Source organism: Rhincodon typus, chromosome 18 (assembly GCF_021869965.1).
Source record: "Rhincodon typus isolate 14 chromosome 18, sRhiTyp1.1, whole genome shotgun sequence".
NCBI lineage: Eukaryota > Metazoa > Chordata > Chondrichthyes > Orectolobiformes > Rhincodontidae > Rhincodon > Rhincodon typus.
In genome coordinates this window covers 36770756-36792972 of record NC_063349.1, presented here as the reverse complement: position 1 = coordinate 36792972, position 22217 = coordinate 36770756, and the positions used below count along the sequence as shown (strand labels likewise).

General features: G+C 40.0%; 1 protein-coding gene across 1 annotated transcript in view; it reads left to right on the top strand.

Annotated features, from left to right (window-relative positions):
* The first annotated feature begins 434 nt into the window (after positions 1 to 434).
* Positions 435 to 22217, top strand: part of tbc1d30 (TBC1 domain family, member 30) — a 67079-nt gene continuing 45296 nt past the window's right edge. Inside the window, exons 1-2 of the mRNA XM_048607913.1 lie at positions 435 to 1044; positions 2404 to 2568. Coding sequence (XP_048463870.1) covers positions 510 to 1044; positions 2404 to 2568 — 700 coding nt within the window. The 5' untranslated portion in view covers positions 435 to 509. The remainder of the gene's footprint in view (positions 1045 to 2403; positions 2569 to 22217) is intronic.

Genomic DNA, 22217 nt, shown 5'->3' with positions numbered 1-22217 from the left:
TAATTTTCATGCTGAAAATATTAGCTAGAAAGCACAGTATCTGACACTCTAGAAAAAACTCAAGGAAAGATATCCCTTGATTAAATACCCAAAAATCGCTCTCAAATTTATTTCATTCCTAATATTTATTTTAAACATTGCGTCCTCGTCTTGGTGAATTCCATTTGCAGTTGGCTGCAAACCCTGACACGGTAAATTTACCTGCACAAATTATAATCGCCAGAATGTGCCATAAAGGCGGTGGGGAGGAGAGAAGTCCGTGATTCCAATGCAGTTGACCTCAATACAAAGTACTTTAAAGTAAATATAATGTGGTCATAGTCAAACGAAACGTCCTTGCCGAGAAAGAAAGGATTTAATTTAAGTGAGGGGATGTGAGAAATTGAGGATGTGCCGAACCTGCCTCCCCAAACAGTACAATGGTGAGGACCCGGAACTAGCTTCCCATCCACCTGAAGCTCACTGTCCCTGGGGGGAGTTTGCAGCAAGTCGGCAGTCGGTGGTGTAGAATGGCTGCGTCTCTTCACATCCCTCAAAATGAACTTTCCGAAGTCGACATCTCCAGTGGAAGTGACAGCTTCGTGGTTGGTTCTAACTCGAGCGGGATGTCCGGCTTCCAGCAGTGGATGCAGATCACCGAACCCCAGAAAACAGCGCAAGGCCCCTGGCTGCCAAAGGACAGCGAGGCCATTCCCCTCTCTCCGGTGTCACCCTCAACGTTAATGCCAACGCAGCACTGGACGAAAGGGGCGAATGCCACGGAAAAAGCGGCGGGAGCCCACTATAGTAGCGGAGGCAGGGAGAGCCGGTCTGGAACAGCGAGTATCGCTTGCAAGCGAACTTCATCCATTGTGGACGGCCTGTTGATCGAACTGTATGATTCCTGCGCTTACAGCAGCAGAAGCATTGACAGCGTGGATAGTTCAACGGAGACCTCCAGCTCCGATGCTTTTCTGGGAAGGAGTAATTCTGGATCTATGTTCTTGCAAGAATTTCAGGAACAGTACACTGCAAAACATCAGATGCTGTACCTGGCACAGAAAGGTATAGCATGAAAACAATAAATAAATAATAAAAACTTCGTGATTTTTATGAACATCTTCCTTGTTTCTTCCTGTATCAATTTTGAGTTCGACTACACTTCAACGCAAAATGTCAATATAATTCTGAAGATTACTGAGTCAAACAAAGCTTTAGGTGACTTTGAATTTCTAAAGAACGCAATGGAAATCTGGTTAAAATACTAGGAATCCCCAATTTCGCAGTTAATTAATATATAATCTTTAAAATGCACCATAATTCAAATTATTCTACTGTAACCAAGTAGAATGCAAAAATATTGCTTGTAGAATTGTGGAGGTCAATAAATGAGGTACGTGATAAACGATAATCAGTCTCGTTTTACAAGCCAGTGTGACTGAAATTAAACGGTTGGAAGAGACCATGGGTGTTTTGAGGTGTTTGATGTTGGTCATTTGATTTGTTAATAGTGTTGTCTAGCTCCTGGATCACCAGGGCTTACTGCAGTAGAAAAAGTGAAAACGTTTTATATTTAACTTTATCGCCAGAGCAAGAATCTCCATGTTTGGTGCTTACAATAGCATCTTGTCGAGTTTGACGTGGCGAAAAATCGAATTCTTCAGTGTCATTTATCTGAGCCAAATGGTGCAACACTTCAGTGGGCGGCAGCAGCGAATTTAAGCGTAATTTGTGGAGCCAGAAAGGGGGGAGAAGGTAAAAGAATGGCGTTGAGTGAGGTGCTCATTTGGAGGGCCAACACAGAAACGATGAACCGAATGGCCTCATTCTGCGTCGTAAAAATGCTGATTTTTGAAGCTAAACATGTTAATTAATGTGGGCGGCCAGGGCTGAAAAATCATTGGCACAGCCCTAAAATGTAAACTCAGCATGTTCTCTTCGATTCTAAATGTTGCATCTGTGTGTTCCGCTTTCCACGAAATGACACACACCAATTGAACAGGCAGTGGAATTGCAGGTTTGGGGATTAAGATCTTCTCTCTGATGGTGAAATAGCCCATTGAGATCACAATATTCGTCACTAATATTTGAAGGGATCATTCACCTCGTTCTGAATGTTACAAATCTATAAGAAAACTTGAGGACAATTCCTGGCATTTTGCAAGAATTCCATTGTCTCATTTTACTTCAGTGACAAAAAGATTAAAGAGGGGGCTTTCACACCGAACAGAGTAACATTTGGCAGTTTTAAAAAAAAATCCGAAATACGAGCTATTTCACTATTGAGATAATATTGAAACAATTTAAATCATTTTTATAATAGTAGTGGAACTCCAGATTAAAAGGACACGGAAACAACTTATTACTAGAATTCTGCAGTTATTAACATCTCGCTTACAAATATATCTTTTTTCATGATAACAGATGTAGATGAGCTTAAGCGAATTATAGAAGAGCTGAAATACAGAATCGCTGTCCAATCTGCAAAACTGGTTCGTCAATTAAGGAGAAAAGACAACCTTTCACACAAAGTACAGAAGAATAGTGATATTGTGACAGCATGTTTGCAAGCAGTTTCACAGAAAAGGCGTGAGTATATGTAAAATATGGAGTACTCCATTTGCTGTTGCTATTTGTTAAGTGTTTACGTTTTCCCAACAACTTCTAATTCAATATCTCAAAATCTTTACAAATGGATAACTTTTTGGTGTGTGTTAATTTGTTAGTTATGCATGTTTTGATGTTTGTATGTCTTTTCATATTAGGTGTAACTTAAAGGAATTGGCCTACCTGAATATGTTTTGTTTTCGTGTAATTTGTCTACAGTCTACTGGCTGAATAAATCAGTTAAAGCATATTTTGTGTTTAAGGTAAACACAGTACCATGCTTGCCTTTTTATCTTAAGCTTTGTTTCAAGTATAACTCTTATCAAATAATTGGTAGTGATGATTATAAAGAAGTGGTAAACCACTCATAACTGCTATAAATTGGAAAAGGAAAACAAGCAACTGATTGAAAAGGTATATGCTCTGGAGGACAATGTTGAGAAATAAATTGTTCCTAAATGGAAAGAGTGTTTTGACAATTGTCTTTTGAACAATGTTTAATGTTTTAATTTCATTCTGTCTTGGAGAAACATTCAGCTTTTTACGCATGCTTTACTTCCAAGCCTCTTAATATCTATTTTAGTGGGGTTTTCTTTTGGGGTTTTCTATTCTTTCCTTAATATAGCTACATTTAACATCATAAAGGTTTTCCATAACAAATCATGCTAATTTGATATAAAACATTAAATGTTACCCACGAATGCATTTTAAGAATTCTGATAATGTCCACAGGAGCAGCAACTTATCTGCAACTTTTTCTTCCTACAGAGTGTAATCCAAATTAATATTACATTTGTCATTTTAATTGTAGAATTAAGTCAATGCAAAATGTTTCAGGGAATTGTTTGCATTGCCCAGTTTTTAAAAATCTGAATATATTTTAGATATCATGTATATGAACATGAGTAAATGTATCTACAAAAATGTTTAAATATGTTAATGCTTGCTTTACTTTTATTTGAAAATGCTGTCTTTTGTTGTTCCCCTCTTCTCTCTATATTCCCTATTTTCTTACTTCTCTGAGATAGCTATTCAGGTAGGGTTCCTTTGGTGTCTGAAGTCCTTTGCTTCCTTCCTGATCACATATTTTTCACGTATGGGTTAAGTGATTGCTTGTTTGCTTCAGATGCAGGCCCTTGCAACCAAGCCCAATGTAATCTTCATATAGTCAATTTCCAGCAGAAATTACTGGGGCTTATTTGTGAATGAAAATTCTGGCTGTTTTCTTGCCCTCCAGCCAAAGGATACTCAAGCCAATTAATATGCTGTAATTGCCATATGATTTGAGATTAGTTAACTGAACACAGGTAAAGAATGAAAAGTAATTATATTCTGTAGGATTCAATGGCATAATAGATTCTGCATTTACCCATTAAACTGTTGTAGTGTTTTACTTTTCTGATTCAGTAAGGGAATTAGGAGCATCACAGTTTCAATATATCATGTTTATACTGTGACTGATTTGGCAGTCAAATGTCTCGGTTAAATATTGGGGAATATTTAAGCTTGCAATTGATTTTCAAATCCAAATATGCAGCTCAACTCTCAACCTCGACTCTCAATTTTTCATTTAAAGTCCAATTAGCTGGCTTTCTGCAACTCAGATGCTGAATCATGCCTTTGCTGTTTATACTGCATTAAATTCAATGTACACAGCACCAAAGAAGCAAGTTCAGTTTTTAGATTCTGAAGCCAGCTGATGTTACGCTATGCACCAGATTAAGCTGCTCAATCATTGAGGATGGGAGGGTTCAATTCTGATGCAACTTATTCATAGGGAATTAAATGGGGCTGTGAAAATGAGTTTAAACGTTGGTAGTTTAAAATTCATAGCAGATGTATAAAGCTGAAGCATAGAATTAAATTTTATAATTCATTCATTATAAACAAAGGCTCAGCCACGTTGTCCTGTTCTCAAGATTAAATTTAGTAGCAACAGTGATTCAGAATAATGCCAAATACACAACCCATACTTTAGTTTGGGGCATATATTAAACATTTCCTAAGTTAATGTTTCGATTATCTGTTTTATTAACATGCAGCATGGCTGAAGTAAGGTAAATATAATAAACTTTATATGTTATTCATTCTAGTAGCATGTCAGTTTGAATCATTATTTTTACTTTTTGAGATCAGCTATTAATTGATCTCTTTTTTTTCAGTCTGGGCATTTTAGCAGGTTTTTAATCATTTTTTGTATATGTGCTTTGTCCTTTATAAATTTAGTGCATCGCTGCCTCAAAAACTGAAGAAGTATTTTCAGATGCACTAAATATATTTCAACAAAATAAGTATTTGTTTAATGACTGAATTGTGCATTTCATTGTGCAATTATTACCCTTAAACTGATTTAATCACTCTCTTGTAAAACTTGTTTTTTTTAAATTTTTCATCATTTTTCCCTTATTTGACTTGCATAATGGATGTCAGGCCTCTAATTATTATATCCTTTCTTCTGTAAAATTGAATACAAAGTATTCTATTTGTTCATTCTGTAGTGATGTTTTATTAAGAAAAATACAAAGGCCCCCCCGTTTTTGGAGACTTATTCTAAACCCTGTACGACACTGCACAGTCAATTGCTGTGACTGATTATAACACAGGTACTATAAATAGGTGCTTTCAATCAAAATATGAAGGCTCCTTACAAAGTAAGTCACATAAATAATCATGCTATTGATACTAGATGATTTGTTCATTAAGAACATTTCTTTGGTAAGAGCAAATGTATATTTGTTTAATATACCGTTGCAAACATTATATTAAGAAGCAGTAGACTTTATTATAAAGGTTTTTCACTGATTCCATTACTTATTTCATACTAAACAAATGCCCACTATAGTATTGAGGTGGCATTCGAGATTTAAATATCTGTCAGCAATCATTAGATTGGAATAGGTGCAGCAACTTTAGAAATTTGTAGTATCATAATGGGCTGAATTGTTCTGGCCCAGAACAACATAGGCAAGGGCAAGTCAGGCAGGAAAATATGGCAAGATTGGGAATATGAGATTCTCGACTTTGGACATTTTTTTTCCTCAATTTTCCATCCATGATTTGATCAGTGAGATGAGAATGTTGATGCTTAGCGTGAAGAGGCCTATTTTCATCTCATTGGTGCCTAATTGTACCTCACTTGTATGCAATTTTCTACTCTTGCACATAGTGGAGTGAGAGTAGATAGTGACAATTTACAACATGAAAGCTAGAACTCCAGGTTGTCACTTGCTCCTCCACGCTTCCACCTTGGCCAGCAATACTGCTACTGAGATGCACCCTCTCAAGCATTAGAACAGGGTGCATCTTAGGGCTCTTAGCTTGCTTTCTTAGCACTCATATTCTGTACCTATTTGGATGTCCAAGAGCACCTCTGCCTTGCCTTTCCTTGCCCTTGTTATGTACATTACCACATCAGTAAGAATGTATAGGCTCACAAATCTACATATTGACATGCTACTTAGTGCAGACACAAAGCCAGGCAGCTTTTCATATTGCCCAGAAATGATTAGTGAAAGGGGTGGACATATTGCTTAATGCTACTGTACTACATCAATGTCACACGTACAAAACCTGCCAACAGTTTATGCACCAAGCACTCTGGATGTGCTTCAACCAAATGGCTGTGTCTCAAAGTCTGAGGAACGTAGTCCTCAGTCAAGTCAAGAGAGAATGTCATTAATCATAGTGTACTGGGACAGTAAGTCAAGGGCATCACCTGATATCAGTCCAAGAAGCTGGATATGGTCCGCTGGATGCTTGGGACAGTCAGAATCGGCGTTCAGAATCTGGGAGTTGGCCCTGGTCAGTTATAGAGATCTACAGCACAGATCTACAGCCCGTCAGCCCATTGTGTACGCACCAGTCAAAAACAACTGCCTAACTAGTCCGACAGGTCCAGACAGTTGGGGTCTGTTCATTTTTTATTCAAGTCTGTTCTTCTAATTCAGTCATCAGGGTGGGCCACAGTCAGTGGTGGACAATGATAGAATGTTACACTGTGTTGCATGTAACAGAAAGAGTAGCTTTCCCTTAGACAGAGTTCTACCTTGATAGGCACTGAGGACAGGTAGCCTGTGTAGCTTGATTCTTGCAGCCATAGTCATAATGTCAGTTGATCAATCAGGTGGATTTTTTAAAATTCATTTTGTGGAATGTGGGCATTGCTGCTGGGTCAGCATTTATTGCCCGTCCCAAGTTGCCCTTAAAGTGGTGGTGAACTGCCTTCTTGAACCACTACAGTTTACCTGTTGACCCACATTGCCCTTAGGGAGGGAATTCCATTAGGGAGGGATTTACGAATGGGAAGTTCTGTTTGCTATGAAAAGTGACCTGTGACAGGTAGGTGCCCTTAGAATTATTTCTGTGTTGTTTGTCTTCCACTACATGTACTGTGAAAAGCAACTGGTGGCTGGCAGCAATTGACCTTGTGCATAACTGGGCTTTAAATATGGCCCTGGCAGCAAAAATCAGAAAGTTTCAGCACTGGCAAATACTGTTGATCATATGATAGTGTGAGCCATGGAGCTCTGATGCATAGATAATGAGATCAGTAGCAAGAATTGTGTGAGATAAATCACTGGAGTTCACAGAGCGAACCCTCCATGGAACTCCTCAGAAATGACCCTTAGTCAATTATTGGTAAACTTCAGCCCTATCTATGTCCGCTGAATATAAATAAAAACTGTGATGGTTACAAACCTCTAATTAGGCAGTGGGAATATCTTATTTTTTTCAAGCATTAAAAATATTTTCGAGCTATGAAACATTGATTATATTAATCATTTGACCTTCGTGTTAACTTGAACACAAGTGTTCAAAGAGGACACAACATTGCTGTAGCAGGATTTACTTTTATTTTCAAACCCTCTGAAGTATTTCCATCAAAAAGTAATGAAGGGAATTAAATTGTTACTTCCATCAGGGGTCCATCTAGTGTTCAATTAACAATGTGCAAATACCAATCTGGTTTTATCTGGATGTTCATATTGTCTGCAGAACAACCAATCACATAAACATTTTAAAAATAGATTCATGAACAATTATATACAAAGGATGGCATTCAGTGAAGTAATACTTTTAAAACTGGATATTCCAGAATAACTACTAATGCACAATTCTATAACTATCTTCTATAATGATCGAGTTACTATTCAGTATAATATTCAGTCTAACTGCCTTTTCACAATTAGAGTTACCAGTTGAAGATAATATAGTTGATGGTGCATATTTAAACTTCAGAAAATATTTGCTAAAGTGTCTCACAAGAGATCATGAGATTAAAAATGGGAAAGTGAATTGACCAGAAAGGTCAATCCAGCTAAAACCGGATTGGTATTTGCACATTGTTAATTGAACACTAGATGGACCCCTGATGGAAGTAACAATTTAATTCCATTCATTACTTTTTGATGGAAATATTTCAGAGGGTTTGAAAATAAAAGTAATTTCTGCTACAGCAATGTTGTGAGCTCTTTGAACGCTGTGTTCAAGTTAACACAAAGGTCAAATGATTAATATAATCAATGTTACATAATTGATAGTTCGAAATATTTTAATGTTTGAAAAAATAAGATATTCCCACTGCCTAATCAGAGGTTTGCGACTGTGACAAGGAAGATATTGTCAATGTTTGATTAATTGTAGCGGTTTCAACTACAGAGTTGCACTAAGCCAAATAAACGCAAGAATTGGCTCTGGAACTTTAATACTTTACACCAGTAGTTATTAATAATGTATTATGAATCAAAGATATAATTTTCTGATGGTGGTGAAAGAAAAAGTTAACAATTATTCAGTTATCCTTAGGTCAATCACAGATGACAATTGCTTTTTAGAAATGCTATGCAATGAAATAGCAACATAATTTGTGGATTTATGGCAATTTTGGAATGTTACAGTTTGAATTACATGTTCTAAATTTTCTTAAATAGTATAAGGGTTTAATATTGCTGTACCATTGTGAATTATGGCATTAAAGTTCAAGTCTGCAAAGTTGTAAATTTTAAAAATGCTATTTTTTTTAAAACTCAATTTCAAAACAGTATTTTTTTGGGGATTTTTTTGTTGTTACGTGAACCACTTAAAGATTTTGTGCTTGTTCAAACAGAGCTATGTCAATTTTTAAAACAAACATTGGAATAAGGTGTTCAGTAGCTTTATGTATTTGTACTGAAATGAAAGTTTGGTTTGTTTGCGCAGTGAGCTATTAAGCCTGGGCATACTATTTGGGAAAGTGAAGGGGAAGGAGCAAGAAAGTGATTGGATAGGTACTGTGCTTTTTTTATAGGAGTGGAGGGGAGAAACTGGTTATTTCTGTTTGCTAGCCCATGCTGAAACCCTTTTTAAAACAGTAGAATGGGAGTAGATTAGCTGCCTTTTGAACCAGGAAATTGTGTTTAGTTTTGTTAAAAATATCGGCTGCTTTTGTGGTTTTACTACATCTTTGGGTACATAGCCTTATGAACATATGAGCAAGAGTATGTCACTCACCCCCTTCAGCCTGCTCCCCCATTCAATAACATCATTGCTAATGTGATTTTAACCTTAACTCTACATTCCTGCATATCCCTGATAATCTTTCATGCCCCTGATAATCAAGGACCTATCTAACTCTGCCTTAAAAATTTTTATAGGTTCTTTTGAGGAAGATATTTCCAAAGATTCAAACTCTCTGACAGAAAAATGTTTCCTCATTTCTATTTTAAATGGGTGCGCTCTTACTTTTAAACTATGACCCCTGGCTCTAGATTTTCCCAAAAGAAGAAAAATCCTTTAAACATCCAGTAATGTCCTCTCAGGATCTCAAATGCTTCAATTAAGTCACTGCTGATTCTTCTAAATTCTAAAGGATACAGTCTAGCCTATCTAGCCTTTCCTCAAAGCTGTCCACTCATTCCAGGTATTAGTCTAATAAGCCTTCTCTGAACAGTTTAAAATACATTTACATTTACATACAGTGTCTAGTACAATAAACAGTACTCCAAATGCAGTCTCACCAATACCCTGTCTAACTAAAACATAAATCCCTACCCCTGCATGCATTTCTCCTTACAATAAACCATCACATTCTATTAGCTTTCCTGATTACTTGATGGACGTACATCAAATGATCTCCTGTGATTTATGCATAAGGACACCCAGATCTCTCTGCATCTCAGAGCTCTGCAACCTCTTACCATTCAGATAATATGCATTTTTAAAATTCTTGCTGCCAAAATGGACAATATCTCACTTTCCCACACTGTCATCCATTTGTGAGATCTTTACTCATTCACTTAATCCATCTAAATCCCATTGTGGGCTCCTTATGTCCTCTTCACTACTCATTTTCCTACCTATTTTTGTCTTATCAGCAAATTTGACTTCTATACCTTCAATCCCTGCATCCAAATTACTTATATAAATTGTGAAGAGTTGAGACCCTAACACTGACCCCTGTGGCAGACCATTCATGACATCTTGCCAGCCTGAATAAGACCCATTTAATCCTATTCTCTGCTTCCTGTTTCTAAGGCAAACTTCTATCCATGATAATATGTTACCCCAACAAAGTGAGCTTTTATTTTCTGTAATAAACTTGATCAAATGCCTTCTGGAAATGTAAATACAATATATTCATGGGTTTCCCTTTACCTACAGTACAAGTTACTTCTTCAAAGAACTCCAATACATTAGTTAAACATGATTTCCCTTTGACAAAGCCATGTTGACTCTGCCTGATTTATCTTGAACTTATCCAAGTAGCTTATTACAATGTCTTTAATAGCTTCCAATATTTCTTCTGTGACAGATGGCAAGCTAACTGGCCTGTAACTTCCTGTTTTCTGTCTCCCTCCCTTTTTGAATAAAGGAGTTATGTTAGTTATTTTCTAATCTAAAGGAACATTCCCTGAATCCACTGAGTTTTGGAACATTAAAACCAAAGCATCAGCTATTTCTCTGATTAATTCTTTTAAGACCCTAGCATGAAATCCATCAAGACTTGGAGACCTGTCAACTTGCAGTTCCAACAATTTAGTAAGTACTACATTCCAGGTAATTGTAATTTTCTTGAGTTCTTCCCTCCCTTTCAGTTCATGATTTATAGCTATTTGTGGGATGCTACTTGTATCGTTGCTAGTGAAGACAAAAACAAAATATCTTTTAGTTCCTCTGCCATTTCCATTACTAATTCCCCTGACTCATTTTCAAATGAGTTCTACTTTCTTAACTTTTTTAAAATTTTTAAATATCTGAAGATTTTTTTCATATTTTCATATAATATGGACAATTTCATATTTGCCCATTTTATACTTCATTTGCTAACTTTTTTCCCACTTAACTTATCACCTGCTCCCTGTAAACTGTTTGTGTCCCTCTCACAACATAACTTTCACTTATTTCTTACAAATTTGACGACAGTACATTTGGTTCCTTCCTCCAAGTAATTAATATATATTTATAAATATATATATTTGCGGTTCCAGAATTGATCCCTGTGCAACCCCACTTGTCTTAGGTCACCAGCCTGAAAAAGAACTCACTTATCCCCAAACTCCCTGTTTCCTGCCCAGTAGTCAATTCTCTATCCATGCCAATATGCTGCCTCCAACACAGAAGGCTCTTAACTTGTGACTTAATCTTTTGTGAGGTACTTTGTCGAACGTCTTCTGGAAGTCCAAATACAACACACCCCGCTACTGGTTCCCATCTATCCATCCTGGTTGAGACTTACTCACAAAACTCTAATAAATTAGACAGACACAATTTCCCTTTGATGAATCCAAGCTGACTCTGATTAGATTATGATTTTTCAAATGTTTCCTGTTACTTTCTTAATATACTTTTCTAACAATAGTTGTTAGCTAATCAGCCTATAGTCACCTGCTTTTTGCATCCCTCCGTTTTTGAATAGGGGTGTCACATTGGCAGTTTACCAATCCCCTGATACTTTTCCAGAATCCAAGGATTTTCAGAAAATTACAACCAATGCATCCACTATCTCGGTAGTTACCTCTTTTAGGATCCTAGGATACAAGTTATCAGGACAAGGGGACTAATTTGCCTTCAGCCCCATTAGTTTATCTAATAGTACATCTGTAATGATGGTGATGGCACTTAATTCCTCCCCCATATTCTTCAGTATTAATGAGATGTTCAAAGTATCTTCCACTGTAAAGACTGATGCAAAATAATCGTCTAACTCCACTGCTATTGCCTTATTCCTCAAAGGCAGATTGTTTGTCCATGATCTTGAAAGAGAGAGGAAAAATGTTCTGATGAAGAATTAAAGTTTAAATTAACCAGTTTGTGCCTTTAAGGAAAAATCATGGACTAGACATAGATATATTTTGATTGTAATTCCCAATCATAAGTGCACTGGAGCCTATGTTCATATTTTTAGTTATTCATGGAATATAGGCATTGCTGGTAAGGCCAGCAATGATTGCCCAAATTATTTGCCCTTAAGAAAGTGATGGGGAGTTGTCTTATTGAACACAACTGAGTGATTTGCTAGAAGACTTACAAGTCAATGACTCTATTGTGGGTCTGGAGTCACAAATAGGCCAGACCAGGTAAAGATTAGATTTCCCTCCCTGGTAGGGCATTAATGAACCAAATGTGTTTTTGGTTTGCAAAAATCCAATAATATAATGGTCTCCATTACTATTATAAGCTTTAAAAAAAAAGTTAATTGGATTTAAATTCCCCTGTTGCTTTAGGATTTGAACTCTTGTTTCCCGTTCATTAGTTCAGGCCTTCAGTCCAGTAACATAACCACTGTGATCCCATATTATATTGTTATCTTGAGGTTTAAATCAAAAGATTAAGGTTCAAATCTCGTGGGAAAATAGCATTTCTCAAATTAATGTAAAACTGGTAGGAATGATAGACTGTATGTGCAAGTCAAATTTAAAGTCAGCCAAATTCAAAAGGATCAAAGTATTTTAAAGATTCACAATTTGGGGAATAAAGGGGAACAAAATTTTGAAAGAAACAAAAACAGCAAACACTTAGTAAGTCTACAAAATCTGTGAAGAGAGAAACAAGGAGTTGTAAGGCCATAAGACATAGGAGCAGAAGTAGGCCATTCAGCCCATCGAATCATGTTCTGCCTTTCAATTAGATCATGGTTGATCTGATAATCCTCAGCTCCACTTTCCTGTCTTTCCCCGTAATCCTTAATTCCTTACTGATTGAGACAGATAGATTTGTAATCTTGAATATACTAAATGAACCAGTCTCAGTAACCTACTGTGTTGAAAAATTCCACGGAATCACTACCGTCTGAATCAAGAAATTCATCCTCAACTCTGTCTTAAATGTGTGACCCCCTATTCTGAGATTATGCCCTCTGGTGCTAGATTCTCCTAAAAGCAGAAACAACCTTTCTTCACCTACACTGTCAAGTCCCCTAAGATGAATGTTTTAATAAAGCTGCCTCTCATTTTTCTGTATTCCAACAAGCCCAATGTACTGCAGCTCTCCTCACAGGACAATCCCTCCATACTTCATTTCTGTCTAGTCATTGAGTTATAGAGTTAAACAGCATGGAAACACCTTTGATCCAATTTGTCTGCGCTGACCAGGTATTCTAAACTGATCTAGTTCTCTGGACTGCCTCCAATTCCAGTGTATTCTTCCTTGGATAAATAGGCTGAATTTTCCCATATTTTGGCAAATTTTTTTTTGGGTGAAATTCATGGTCGACAGTTTGCCATAGCCCAAATCAACTTTGTCATGCAAACTTCCACTCTTCAGCTCATTAGTTATGCAGCCTACAACTCTGGCACCCATCTCATGGAATTGTGCAGCTGTGAATACATTAGTGGTTATCTTCCAAAATTCTAAAGGCTGTAGAACGGATTAAAGGTTGGAAAATGTAACTCCGTTGTTTAAAAACAGAGGGAGAGATGAAACCAGAGAAATCGAGATGACTTAGTCTATCATCAGTGGTAGGGAAAATGCTAATCTATTATGGAATATGTGGCAACAGAATATTTGGAAAGCATGAAAAGGATTGGACAAAGCCAGCATGGGTTTATGAAAAGCAAATGATGCTTAACAAATATACTGGAGTGTTTTTTTTAAATGTAGCTAGTAGTATAGATAAAGGAGAACCAGTTGTAGTGATATATTTGAATTTTCAGACTGTTTTGAAAAGGTTCCTCATAAGGTTTGTGGAGAAAAAATAAAGCACATGGGATAGGGGTAATATACTGGCATGGATCGAGGATTGGTTGACAGGCAATAGAGAGTGGGAATAATTGGATGTTTTTCCAAGTGGCAAGCAGTGACTAGTGGGGTACTGCAAGGATTGGTATTTAGGCCCCAGCTATTCATGACATATTTAAATGACCTGGATAAGGGAAACAAGTTTGTTAACGCCAAACAGACAGGATTATGAGTTGTGAATATGATACAAGGAGGCTTCAAGGTGATTTAGAAAACTTGAGCGAGCAAACATATGGCAGATTCAGTACAACATGGCTAAATGTGAACTTATAGACTTCGGTGTGAAAAACAGAAAGGTCACGTATTATTTAAACGGTGATAAATTGAGAAGTGTGGATGTACAGAGGGATCTGGGTATCCTTGTAAGTTGTTCAATGAAAGTAGACAGGCAGGTATAGCAAGCAATTAGGAAGACAAATGGTATATTGGCTTTCATTGCAAAAGGATTTGAGTTCAGCAGTAGGAATGTCCTACTGTAGTTATTCAGAGCATTGGTAAGAGCACATCTGGAATATTGCAACAGTTTTGGTTTCCATGACTAAGAAAAGATGTAGCTGCCATGGACGGACTGCACAGAAGTTCTCTAGGCTGATACTCAGGGTAGCAGGAGTGTTATATGAGCGGAGAGTGGTTCGACTAGGCCTATTTCCTAGAGTTTAGAAGGATGAGAGGGGATCTGATTGAAACATATAAAATTCTAACAGTACCGGACAAACTAGATGCAGGGAAGATGTTTTCCCTGACTAGGGAGTTGAGAGCCAGTGCACACAGTCTCCGTATACAGAGTGGACCATTCAGGACTGAGATGAGGAAATATTTCTTCACTCATAGTGAAGCTGTGGAATTCTCTACCACGGAAGGCTACGGAGGCTACGTCGGTGAATATATTCAAGAGAAAGATAAATAATTTTTAAGATTTTAAAGGCATCAAAGAGTGTTGGGAGAAAGCAGGAATAAAACATTGAGGTAGAGAATCAGCCATGATCCTAGTGAATGATGGAGAATGCTCAAAAGAGCGAATGGCCTATTATGCTCCTAGTTTCTATGTTTCTATATCGATGTTGAGAGACAGGTGTGCTCCCTACTGCTGGGACTTTCTCCGCTAGAAAGGAGAGGAGAATTGAGAGCTTAAACAAAGCTTAGGCAAGTTCAGCCAACAATGAAATGCAAATGCAAAGAAATTAAGTTGCCTTTGCTCATAAGTAAAATTCAGAATTCTCTGTCTAAACCCTAAACTGGAAAGCAAGCTTCTTTTCCCAAAATTAAGAAACTGATTTTTCAATTTTCACTGTATTTTCCCAACTTTCTTGCCATTTTGCACATCACTGAAGTGAGCAGAAAATTACTTCCCATGTTCAGGTGTATGACCTTTCATCAGAACCTCAATTAGCAGTGTCATTCTGTTCCCTGTGTCATTTCACCATTCCATAAGCTCATGCTGCAACATACCTTTTCAAAGGTATTGTCTGTATTGTCCTTTGGGATATGCAAGCCCTTCACTGCATGGCCAGCTCAGCTCAGCATGAACCTTTCTGTATTGACACAGTCACTAACAGATATTTCCACAATCAGTCCCAGGTTCGTTGACCAGGTCTTTTAGAAGTAGTTGATGTCAACTTGGCAGATACAGAAAATAAATAAATGCTGTCCCAGATTACCATAGCATGCCCACTTTCATGTAGTATTGTGTACAGCATATTGTGTTGTATTTGAAGTACTTCTAAAGAACCTTCCTGAAAAATACATATTGAATTATTCATAGGATCATAGCATCGTATACATAATGAGATATCGTGACTGCACAGGGTAACCCTTGTCTCCCAGTAAGCATCCTTGCAAGACATCTGGCCCTTGAAACAAAGCAGGAACATAAGAGTTCTCAAGGAAATAGGCATGATGGCAGCTTCCAAAGTATCTTCCACATACTTCAGAGATGTGATACCAATGTTCACAAATAGCTTATACATTGGAATGGAGACCTAGCCTGCTAATGAAGGCTGCCACAATTAACCACTCCCTCCACCATTGATGTTCAGTAGCTGCATTGTGTACTATATATAAGATCCAGTACAGAAATTTGCCAAAGATCCTCAGACAGCACCTTCGAAACCCACAACTACTTCCATCTAGAAGGACAAGGGCAGCAGATGCATGGGAACATCACCATCTGCAAGTTCTCCTCCAAGCCTCTCATCATCCTGACTTGGAAATATAATGCCATTCCTTCACTGTCGCTGGATTGAAATCATGGAATTTCCTCCCTAACGGCATTGTAGGTCAACCTCCAGCACATGGTCTGCAGCAGTTCGAGAAAGCAGGTCACCACCACCTTCTCAAGGGCAACAAGGAATGGGCAATGAATTCTGGCAAGCCAGTGACAGCCATGTCCAATGACAGAATTTTTAAAAAGGCCATGTAATGATTTGGTGCTCTCAATGTGATGTGTATACAGCCTACAGTGCCCAGCATGGGGGGAAGCCAGCTATGTTGGCAAAGTATATTGTTCAAAATTGCATTGGTAACAACCTTGATATATTTGTGCATTGAGAATTGACCGCTCAGTTCCCCAGTACATCATTGGAAGGAGATGGTTCCATGAAAGTTTAGCACAGCTGGCACTAGGTTAGAATGCCCACCCACCTCTTTAGGTCAAATGACCCATTGCAATAAGTGACAAGGTTCTTTGCCAGTGACCAGGAACATCCTCAATCTGTGGTAACAATCTACTTTGAGACATGGCCATTTGGCTGAAGTGCATGCTGTGTGTTTGCCGTGTAAGCTATTGGCACGTGGTGCAGGTGTGACTTTAATGTAGCATGGTGCCACTGTGCAGCAACATGTCCACCTCCTTGGTGGATCACTGCTGTCAGCAATGAGAAGCTGTTTGGCTTTATGTCTGTGCTGTGAAGTAAGGCAAGACAGAAATACTATAAGCCTGTAAGTTCTGAATGACATGGAAAAGCGCCAAAAAGCAAGACAAGGCAGAAATGCTATGAGTATCCAAGTAGGCACAAAGTCAGTGAGTGTTAAGAAAGCAAGCTCAGAGCCCTGAGATGCAGTCTGTTTCATTGCATTTTGGGTGTCTGACCTTGTATTCAAAACCACCTGGCAGCAGCATTGCAATGAAAGGTGTTGGTGTGCAGAGAATAGCATTAAAATGGAGAATTGTATTCTAAGTGTGTCAGAGATGTGCATGATGATGTGGCAAGGCTGGTGCATGCACAACACCAGCCTCTGTGGATGAAGGATGCTGGCAGTCATTACACATGGAGAGCACCCTGAAATATTGGGGATCACTGGCCAAGATGGAAGCCCGGAAGAGTGAACTGGAGCTGCTCCATTCCAGTTCTGACTGTCATGCCAGGAGTTCTTGTTGTTTAGGTTCTTTTTACAAGGGAGATTAATAAATTTAATGTCAATGAGGTGAGAATGAGATGTAAATGAATGCAAATAGACCTATTGTTGCTCACAAACACAATTCTCGTTTCACTGTTAAAACCTTGAGTGAAAAATTGGATTCTTTTTCTTGATGTTCAGAACCTTATTTTTCCAATCCCGTCGTCTCTTTCCAACTGACTCGCCATTGCCCATGTCATTCAGGATAAGGGAAGACTCCACCCGAAGTTATTAATATGCATAAAGAAAAGAAGGGGTCTTAATACTGTTCCTGAGGAACCGCCCTCTGCTTCTTCCTCTCCCCCAGGCCCTACCAGACCCCTTCCACCGACACACTCATCCATCTAACGGAACTTGTCCTTACCCTGAACAACTTCTCCTTTATCTCTTCCCACTTGCTACTAACTAATGGAGTGGCTATGAGCACTTGTATGGGTCCGAGCTATGCCTGCCTCTTTGTAGGATACGTGGAACAGTCCGTCTTCCGCTGTTATACCGGCACCATCCCCCACCTCTTCCTCCGCTACATTGATGACTGTATCGACGTTGCCTTGTGCTCCCATGAGGAGCTTGAACGGTTCAGCAACTTTACAAACACCTTTCACCCCACCTCAAATTCACCTGGACCATCTCCAAAATCTCCCTCTCCTTCCCGGATCTCTCTGTCTCCATCTCTGGTAACCGTCTCAGCACTGACACCAATTTCAAACCCACTGACTCCCATAGCTACCTAAACTACATCTCCTCTCACCCACCTTCCTGCGAGAATGCGATCCCTTACCCCCAATTCCTCTGCCTCCGCTGCATCTGTTCCCAACTTGGAGTGTTCCACTCCCTGACATCCCAGATGTCATCCTATTTCAAGGACCGCAACCTCCCCCCTCAGGTGATCAAAAATGTCCTCAACCACATTTCTTGCATTTCCCACACTTTTGCCCTCAAAGCCCCGCCCCCAACAAAAATAAAGACAGAATCCCCCTGGTCCTCACATATCACCCCACCAATCTCCGCATCCAGCGCATCATTTTCTGCCACTTCTGCCACTTACAATCCGACCCCACCACCAAAGATATATTTCCCTCCCCACCCCTATCTGCCTTTCGTAGGGACCACTCACGCCGCGACTCCCTCATCTGCTCCACACTCCCCACACACCTAGCACCTTTCCCTGCAACCGCAGGAAGTACTACACCGGCCCCTACACCTCACCCCTCACCTCCATCCAAGGCCCAAAACAAACTTCCCACATTCGACAGGGGTTCACCTGTATATCCTCCAATCTGGTCTACTGTATCCATTGCTCCCGATGTAGCCTCCTCTACATCGGTGAGACCAAGCGCAGACTTAGGGACCGATTTGTGGAGCATCTGTGCTCTGTACGCTATAATCACCAACACCTTCTGGTTGCTAACCATTTTAAATCCCCCTCCCCCTCCCTTGGTGACATGTCCATCCTGGGCCTCCTCCAGTGCCACAATGATGCCATACACAAACTGGAGGAGCAACATCTCATATTCCACCTTGGGAGCCTACAGCCCAATGGCCTAAACATAGAATTCACCAGTTGTAAAATCTCCCCACCGCCCCGGCCTCATCCCATGTCCAACCCTCCCTCTCATCCCCGCCTCCTTGACCTGACACAACTTGTCCACCTTCTTCTCCACCTATCTGTGCCACCCATCCCACTGACCAACCCCCACTACCCCCTACCTGCAACCACCTATCGCCATCCCACTTACCTTTCCTCAGGCCCACCCATCCCCCCTCACCTCCTTGACCTGACACTACCTGTCCATCTTCCTCCTCACCTAGCTGCCCCACTGTTTCCCACTGACCAATCTCCACTACCCCCTGCCTGCATCCACCTATCACCATCTCACCTACCTTCCCACTGCCCCAACCCTCCTCGCTCTATTTATTTCCCAGCTGCCTTCCCCCTTCCCAGCTGTGATGAAGGGTCCTGAGCCAGAACCTCAACTTGCCTGTTCCTCTGATGCTGCCTGACCTGCTGTGTTCCTCCAGCCCTACACTGTGTTGACTCTGACTCCAGGACCTGCAGTTCTTGCTATCTCTAAATTCCACTGTTTACCTCCGTCCAGTCTGAAAAATAAATATGCACTCTGTTTCCTCTTGTTCAGTCAACTTTGCATTCATGCCACCGTTGCCGCTTTTACCTCATGGGCTTCCGTTCTGCTGACAAACCTGTCATGTTGCACTTTATCAAATGCCTTTGGAAATTGACACACATCACTTCAACTACACTACCCTCATCAACCCTCTTTATTGCTTCATCAGAAACCTCAGTAAGAAATCCATGCTGAAATTCCCTAATTAATCATGCTTTTTAAGTGACTGTTATTTGTATTCTGGAACACAATTTTCACAAGTTTTCCTTCCATCAAGATGAAATTGACTAACATTTAGGTTTTTTTCCTTATAACAGTTTAGCATTTGCAAATCGCCAGTTCCCTGGGGAGGATTATGGCCAGTATCTCTGCAATTTCTACCTTCCCTTAGGTCCAACTCGTCCACGCTGACAAGATATCCTCGATAAATCTAGTTCCATTTGCCAGCATTTGGCCCATATCCCCCTAAACCTTTCCTGTTCATATATCCATCCAGATGCCTTTTAAATGTTGTAACTGTACTAGCCTCCACCACTTCCTCTGGCAGCTCAATCTGTACACGCACCACCCTCTGCGTGAAAAAGGAGCCCCTTAGGTCCCTTTTAAATCTTTCCCCTCCCTGCTTAAACCTATGCCCTATAGTTTTGGACTCCCCAAGCCCAGGGGAAAGACCTTGTCTATTCACCCTATCCATGCCCTTCATGATTTTGTAAACTTCTATGAGGTCACCCCTCAGCTTCCGACACTCCAGGGATCCTTTTTAATCCTCAATCAACTTCTCCCTTCCTCTCCATACCAATTGGAGACTTTTAGATTTCCTTTATGCTACTTTCCATTATTAGCTCAGACTTTGGCTTTGCTTCTCCAATTTCCCCTCATAATCCTTCTTTGAACTTTCTTGTTCATCCTGTCACTTGTACTAACAACCCTATCATATGCCACCATTTTGTGCTTCATCTTTCAACTCATCTCGGTCATCATTCAGGGACTGCTGGTTCCTGTTCCTCTCATGTTTCTGCAGTATACATTGACAGTACCAGGACCATCTTCTCCACTAGCACAACATTTATCAAAGGCAGGTTTCCCTACCGATGTGGGAATATGGTTGCCAGCAGGAAATTAAAATGTCTCTCAGGCTGCCTGACTTGTTTGCCAACCCTACGCAGTCCACCCATTACATTTAACAGATTGGAAAATAGGGATCTTCTGAGCCAATCTATTTGGTCCACTCAAAGCAAATATAAATAGTAAAACAGTTGATAACTCAAAGAGGTGTCAAGCTGCAGCTGAAAAATTCTAAAAATAAGTATAAAAAGCACAAAACCAATGATTGTGAAATGCATGTGCTTTTTTTTAAGGCTGTCTTATGTGCAGTTTCCTGCCAAGTAGACATGTGACTGATTTCCCCAGATTTATTGAAGATCATTCAAATAAAACAAACAATTGCAGATACTGGAGATCTGAAACAAAAACACAAAGTGCTGGAGAAACCCAGCAAATCTGGCTGCATCTGTGGAGGGAGAAAGAGAGTGAACATTTTGAAATGTTAACTTCTTTTCTCTCTCTGTTGAGTTTCTCGAGCACCTTCTGTTTGTGTTATTGAAAGACAGGTCGTGTTATACGGGGGCGGGGTGGAATGGGTTGAATTTTCCTGAAAAGTGACCTGTTGCCTTCCTTTACGATTTTATAAGGGATATTGTCTGGTGTGTTTTAATGGTGATCAGATTGTGTGATGATGCCGGCACCAGAAGGCAACTTTCAGACCACTTTCGGATCGTCCCTGCCATTTGCAGAGACAATCTGTTACCGAAAGAGGAGTCGATTTTGTTTCCTGTCCGTTTATTTTGTTCAGAGGGCCGCCAGCAGCTAGGAAGTTGCAGGTTTGGTTTTCTGTCTCCAATGCTGTGTGTAGGTGGGCGGTCACGCTGACTGCAGTTAGAGGATCCAGCTGGTGCTGCAACACTGCAGCTATCTCTGAGCAAGGGCCACCTTCCGGGGGCCAAATCAGAACAATCTTCATCCAGATCAGCTCACACCGCGCTGGTGCTGATTTCTGCGTCGATGGTCAGGCCATTTGAAAGCGCAACAACTTAAACAAAAAAAAATCCCCTCGATATGACCGCTGAATGGGATTCAGGAGTCTACCTGAACAAGCTGCACAAAACGAAAAGCCGTTTCTAAAGGAATAAGGTTTCGACGTTGTGGATCCGGGATGAAAAAGGGTAAACACTCCCTGTCTTCAGGCAAACGCGTTAGCAAGTGTCTGAAAAAGCAGAACACGGCAGCGGGTATGACCAACATCATTAGCAATGTTCTGAAGAAGAGGAGCTGTATTTCCAGGACAGCACCGCGGCTGCTGTGCACACTCGAACCAGGTGAAGCCCGTTTTGAATTTAAAAAATAAAATACAAAATCTCTGACCGACCTACTCTGTGTGTGACCTATTGTCCAATATGTGATGCAGTCGAACATGCACGGTTAGCTGTGCCATGTCGAAACTGTGCCTGGCCTGCAAGCGTCTCCTCTTTCTCCTCAAACAAAAAAGGTGTGGATTTGAGATAACAAGGTGTAGAGCTGGATGAACACAGCAGGCCGAGCAGGAAGGCTGACGTTTCGGGCTTCGCCAGCGGGAATGAATAGATTTGGGGCGTCGTGGATGTAACTGGCTTGTATTTCCACACGCCAAATTGGCAGGATAGGACGATGCAGTGGCTGGCTATATGTTAGTGCCTTGACAATAACTGTGTGTGTGTGTGTGTGTGTGTTTAAGCCGATTAGGAGAGGCTCAGAGACAAACTGGGGGAATGGAACAGGAGGGAAAGAGGTGAGATGGAAGCAGGTATTTAGGAGAGAGGGCGGTGAAAGCAGTCCCGGATGCTGAGGGTCTGGGATTGT